General features: G+C 40.9%; 1 protein-coding gene across 3 annotated transcripts in view; it reads left to right on the top strand.

The window, feature by feature from the left end:
- Positions 1-3,370: 3,370 nt before the first annotated feature.
- The window catches only part of shf (Src homology 2 domain containing F), a 155,710-nt gene continuing 153,080 nt past the window's right edge, over positions 3,371-6,000 (top strand). The window contains exon 1 of one of the 3 annotated variants that reach the window (XM_083553045.1): positions 3,371-4,438. In XM_083553045.1, the coding sequence (XP_083409171.1) occupies positions 3,950-4,438 (489 nt within the window). In that variant the 5' untranslated portion in view covers positions 3,371-3,949. The remainder of the gene's footprint in view (positions 4,439-6,000) is intronic. The other 2 variants (XM_083553043.1, XM_083553044.1) reach the window with 2 other exon arrangements.

Below are 6,000 nucleotides of genomic sequence, written 5' to 3'. Positions count from 1 at the left end.
CTCAAGGGTTCTTCCTCATAACATCTAAGTGAGTTTTTCCTTCACCACAGTGGCCATGGCTGCTCATCAGGGATAAATACATATCGCTCACCTTAACTGTTAAATTCTGTAAAGCTGTTTTGAGACAATGTCTGCTGTGAAAAGCGCTATAGAAATAAACTTGACTTGACTTGACTTGACTTGAGTCTGCTCTTCTTGACATTAAATTTTACCGTATGATTCAGATTGTACTGTACTGTACTATGAAAATCTGCAGACACTTTGAATTCAGACGTTTTTTTAAATTTTTTTAATTTGTGATTTGTGAACTTTTACTGTAAAATTCCCCGAGTTAAATTACAGCAGTCTACAGCATTCTTACTATATTTATTTAGTTTACACCAATGCCACATTGTACTGTACTGTATTTTACTGTAATCATAGGGATTTTTGCATACATGTGTAAATCAGTTCAACATCTCATACTTAAATCATGCTGTTCCATGGGTCATCCATTACACCATCCATTATGAACAATGTACATTTTAACAATGTACAACATTCACTCAATTCTGTTAGCTGAACCCAAACATATTCAACCAAACAAGCAAGAAGATTAAACTGTAGAAAGAAGAAATATACTTTCTCATTCATTAAAAAACAAAATGTATAATGTATAATATTGACGAATTTGTACAGGTACAACATTTATTACATTTCAAAAAGTCATTAAATCAATAAATGACCAAAAATAAATCAAAATTAATCTAGTCAGCAAAGTAACATTGTGAAAAATCAGATGGGTTCTGCAAAAAAAATTTTCTCAAGCCATCAGGTTACTCAACACAGAACTGAACAGAAACTCACACACACACACACACACACACACACACACACACACACACACACACACACACACACACACACACACACACACACACACACACACACTGTGTGACTGATCTGTACAACCTGGACTCAACACACACTCGTACTCACTTCACACACATCCATGTCTTCAGCACCACTCATATTATATCACTTCATTATTACATGCTGTTTACATGCTGTTTTTGCGCTATTTTGTGTTTTGTGTATTTGTCCTACACTGTCTTGTGTTGTCTTTGCACTGTCTGTCTTGCACTGTTTGCACCAGGTTGCAAACGATGCACTTTATGTGGACTTATTAGTCCTTATCTCTGTGTTTTCTGTTATGTAGCTTTATGTTGTTAAATGTAGCACCAGGGTTCAGGAGGATTGTGTCTCATTTCACTGTGTACTGTGTCCGCTATATATATGGTTTAAATGATGATAAAAGCTTCTTGACTTGATTTGACTTCTGAACATATTTTTTTTAATCTTAGATTCAGTGTTGAGAAATGATCGTTTCCTCAAAAGTTGTTTTCCAGAATCCACAATGGATTCTACCAGCAGTTTGGAAGCAACATGCAGAGGAAGATGTTTTTACACAATAAACCATCAACTTACATTTAAATAAAATAAGTCTAGGAAAGTTTTAGGGCTTCAAGAATATTGGTTAAGAATATTGTAAGTTGTTTAGTAGTGAAGTAGTGAAGTTATGTGGGGAAAAACAGCCCTTATAGGCTCTTCAGGGTTAAGCTGCTCACTGTGTTCTGTGATCTTTGCTTAGAGGACATTCAACCATTAAAAAGAAATACTGCTTCATAAAAAAGCCATGGTCCCTGCTTGACTATTGTCGTGTGTGTGTGTGTGTGTGTGTGTGTGTGTGTGTGTGTGTGTGTGTGTGTGTGTGTGTGTGTGTGTGTGTGTGTGTGTGTGAGAGAGCCACTTCTGTAGAGGAAAATGTCAGGCTCTGGATTATTAAGAGACTGTGTACAGTATGCCACATGGCTCGGAGGCCGTGACAGCTCTCTGGGTGACAGCTCTGCCCAGGCGCAGGTTTTTCACTTGTTTAATTTCAGCATTTCTGAAAAGTTTCAGACAAGCTGTCAGGTCACGCTGTAATGAGTTAAGGTGCGCTGGGGCTTTGCTGCTAGGATCCATAAGCGAAGTACAGGTTTTCTTTCAATCCATGAAAGCGCAATGTTGATGTAACAGCTCTGGTGATCATACAGATGTGCGGGTTGGACACAAACGGACACTGTAGGTGGGAATTGATCACTAGGGGATTCAAATAATCAAATTATGCTTGCTGAAATGAAGTGCTTGTGCTTTTTATTCCTTACCAAGGAAAGATGACCCTCACTTCTCTGAAAGGTGACCTACTAGCTCAATACTAATGCTTTCGGGGGTGTACATTTTTGTATAGTGTCTGTTTGGGCCACAATTCCTTGGTTCCTTTAGAGAGACAGTGGCCCACATGTAAAAATAGATAATGGATCGAGAAGTTTAGAACCACCTGCTGAACTTCAGATTGTTCTGGTCTGCTAAAATGATGTGTGTTTGCATTGGGGGGTGGGGGTGGGGGGTGTTATTGATAAGACATGATGCACACACAGAATCTTGCTACCTCCTGAAGTGCATTATTTTCATATAACAGCACAGTATGAAATGGGTCATATCACCTTTATTCCACAGCAAAGTACCAAAGACTACAATGTTAAATTCACATTTTAATGGTTTATGGTCAGATTTGATGTTAAAAGTTCGGTTTTCATTACCTTATAATTGTGATAATTAGGCATGCTCTTACTAGTTTATCATTGCGTGTCATTGGGTGGTTTTACACTTTCAATGTTATTGTTTTTTTTAATTTATTGTAATGTTCATCCAATATAGTTGGTGTTTCCTCTTCACCCCAAAAGCAGTCAGCCATCACTTAGTCAATGTCATTGTATTTTTTGTGCTTCTTTATATTAAAACTGGAACTATGGCATGATGTATAGTTGAATAAAAAAGTTGTAACCCTTTTAGTTCAAGTAGTTAAGACAGTGACCTTCTGACTAAAGGGTTATGAGTTCAAATCCCAGCACCCCCAAAACTGACACTGCTAGGATCCTACCCCTCAACTTCTCAGTTATAAATATCACTTTGGATAAGAGTGTCTATGAAGTGCCTTAAACATTACAGAAAATAAATCCACATCCTCTGTATGTCTGACTTATAATATTGTGTTGGTCCCTCTTTTGCTGTCAAAACAGTTGTGACCTGTCGAGCATTGACAGCATTATCTTCTTCAGCAATTTGAGCCACATGAGCTCGTCTGTTGGATCTTTTGCTGTTGGAGCTTTTGCTCCCCACGTGCATCAATGATTGGTGGATCACCACTGTTCCTTCCTTGGACCACTTTTGATAGATACTGACCACTGCAGACCAGGAACATCCCACAAGAGCTGCAGTTTCGGAGATGCTCTGACCCAGACGTCTAGACGTCACAATTTGGTCCTTGTCAAACTCGGTCAAATCCATATTACTGAGCTGTCAGTATTGGAGTCATCCTGCTCCTGCTATAACGCGTCACACAGACAGGCGGAGATGTAGACCTCCATTCACAAAGCACAGACTTTACAGGGTTGCCAGATTGCATACTTTTATACTTTTGGTTTTAAAATAAGTGTAAATCTCGAGAATAAAAGCTAAAAAAATTATCAGGGGACTGATTACGTTTGTTGGAGTGTGTAAACCAGGTTTGGAGTGTGGTTTAGTGTGATAGGACTGTTTTAATCTGGCAACCCGTTTTGGGAACATGAAAACTAAAACGCAACCTGGCAACCTTTGCGCGCAGAGAAACGTGGGCTGAGCGCTCGGGGACGCGCTCACACAGACGGAGTTTCCACAGCGTGGAAAGTGATCGCGGGTCAGAAACGGGCGAGAGAGAGAAAGAGAGAGAAGGGGAAGGAGAGAGAGAGAGAGCGAGAAAGAGGGAGAGATCGTACAGAAAGAGAGAGCGAAAGAGCCGCGGGTTGAACGGGGGAAACGCACCGCGGAACCACGGAAACCCGGACCGGAAACCTCGGCGTGTCGGAGCGGTGAGCGATGCGCTGGCACCATGGCCAAATGGTTCAAGGAGCACCTGGGATTCAAGAGCGCCAAAGCCTCGCCGCCGGCGCCTCCAAGACCGGACTACCGGCACTGCCACGCGGCCGCCGCTGCCTACCAACACGCGGGCGCTGGCACAGTAGGCGTGAGCTACCCGAGCCCCGCGCAGCCGGATATCCTCGCCGCCTACAAACTCCAAAAGGACCTGGACTTCGAGGACCCATACGCGGCCGGCGCCAGCACTCCGTTCTCGGGCGCACCGCTCTCGGAGGTGAAGTACGTGTCCCCGAAACACCGGCTCATCAAAGTGGAGACGCTGGAGAGGAGCAACGCGAGCCCGGGTGCTGGCGGTGGAGGAGGTGGCGGAGGTGCCGGTAGTGGTGGTGGTGGTGGTACCGGTGCCGGTGGAACTGGCGGCAGCAGCGCGAACCAGGCGGCTGCAGGGAGCGCAAGATCTCCCACATCTCCAGCCGCAGAGCATGAGACTAAACAGGACAAGGTGAGAAGCGCATGGTTTATCTTCACCTGTCCACAGCAGAGAGACTCGAGAACTTCAAATAAAAAAATATTCATTATTAGACTCAAATCAGCAGAAATGTGGAAATGCCATAAAACACCAACTTTGAAGTTAGAAAGAGATTTATTTGATCTTACAGCTTTTATTTCTGCACTTTCCACTTTACTTTTCCAAGTTTTTTGTCCTTTGGACTTTTGGATTTTGTTGTAGTGTCCATCCATTCACTTGAAAAGTCAAACAACAGAATTAAGATCTTAACTCATAAGTGTATAAAAGTTCATTTTGTTAAGGCATGTATTATTTAATATTTGGGGGTTTATTTGTTTTATTAAAAAGTAGATTTTGGATGTATTTCGGACGAATGTTCTTCCAGAAACCTTCAGCCTGGCAATAAACAAAATAAGACGAGCAAAAAAGATGAAAGAACAATAAATTACTATTAATAATAAGTCACATTTTTTAGTATCTGTCTGTCTGTCTGTCTGTCTGTCTGTCTGTCTGTCTGTCTGTCTGTCTGTCTGTCTTTCTTGTGATTTCCATAACTGTTACAAACTCCCTAATATGTTCTTCCATGATTCTCTTCTTCACCGTCCCATACCGCAGGCCAAAAACCCACCAGCATTTAATTTGTCATCCACAAGCCAGAAGGTCTCAGAGCAGGTTCAATCCATATATTACATCTTTGCTCTTCAGGATATTAAGCTTTACAGTTGATTACTGAAAAAACAAAGATGATTGTAAAGGTAGACGTCATTGTGATGGGTTTAAATCGTTCGAGGTTTTGCTCTAATGGGTAGGAAGTCGTTCGTTGCGAATTCACGTGAAGGTCTGCAACGTCTGAAGGAGCGAAGGTAGATTCTGAACATGGTGTGAGGGACATGCTTCGGGGTCTGGGTGTGGAGATTTAATTTAAACGCTCCATTTAATAAATATAATCCAGGACTTTTTGTTAAGGCATGTATTATTTGATATTTGGGGGTGTATTTGTTTTATTGTAAAGTAGATCTTGGATGTATTTGGGACGAATGTTCTTCCAGAAACCTTCAGCCTGGCAATTAATAAATAAGACGAGCAATGAAAATAAAAAAAACAAGAAATTACTATTAATAAGTCACATTTTTTTTTAGTATCTATCTATCTATCTATCTATCTATCTATCTATCTATCTATCTATCTATCTATCTATCTATCTATCTATCTATCTATCTATCTATCTATCTATCTATCTATCTATCTATCGTGAAGTCATGTATTTTATGCTATCGTAAAAATCATGTTAGACAGATACTCATCCCAAATAATTGAAAGCATAATTGTAATATATTATATTAATTATAATACTATAATAATAGTATTAACATGTTCACGTGTCAGTTTAGAGCAGTACAGGACGAAGTGTGTGTGTGTGTGTGTGTGTGCGTGATCCTGCTACTCTGCACGTGGTCTTCTTGTCAAAACCTGCAAAACAAGTTGCTTTATCTGCTTCTCAGCACGGGTTGATGTTGAGCATTTGGCAGGACGTTTGTGGCACGCCATCCACATTC

Source organism: Silurus aristotelis, assembly GCF_946808225.1.
Source record: "Silurus aristotelis genome assembly, chromosome: 10".
Classification (NCBI taxonomy): Eukaryota; Metazoa; Chordata; class Actinopteri; order Siluriformes; family Siluridae; genus Silurus; species Silurus aristotelis.
Note: the sequence above shows the minus strand (reverse complement) of the source record. Positions and strands in the feature narration are given on the sequence as shown.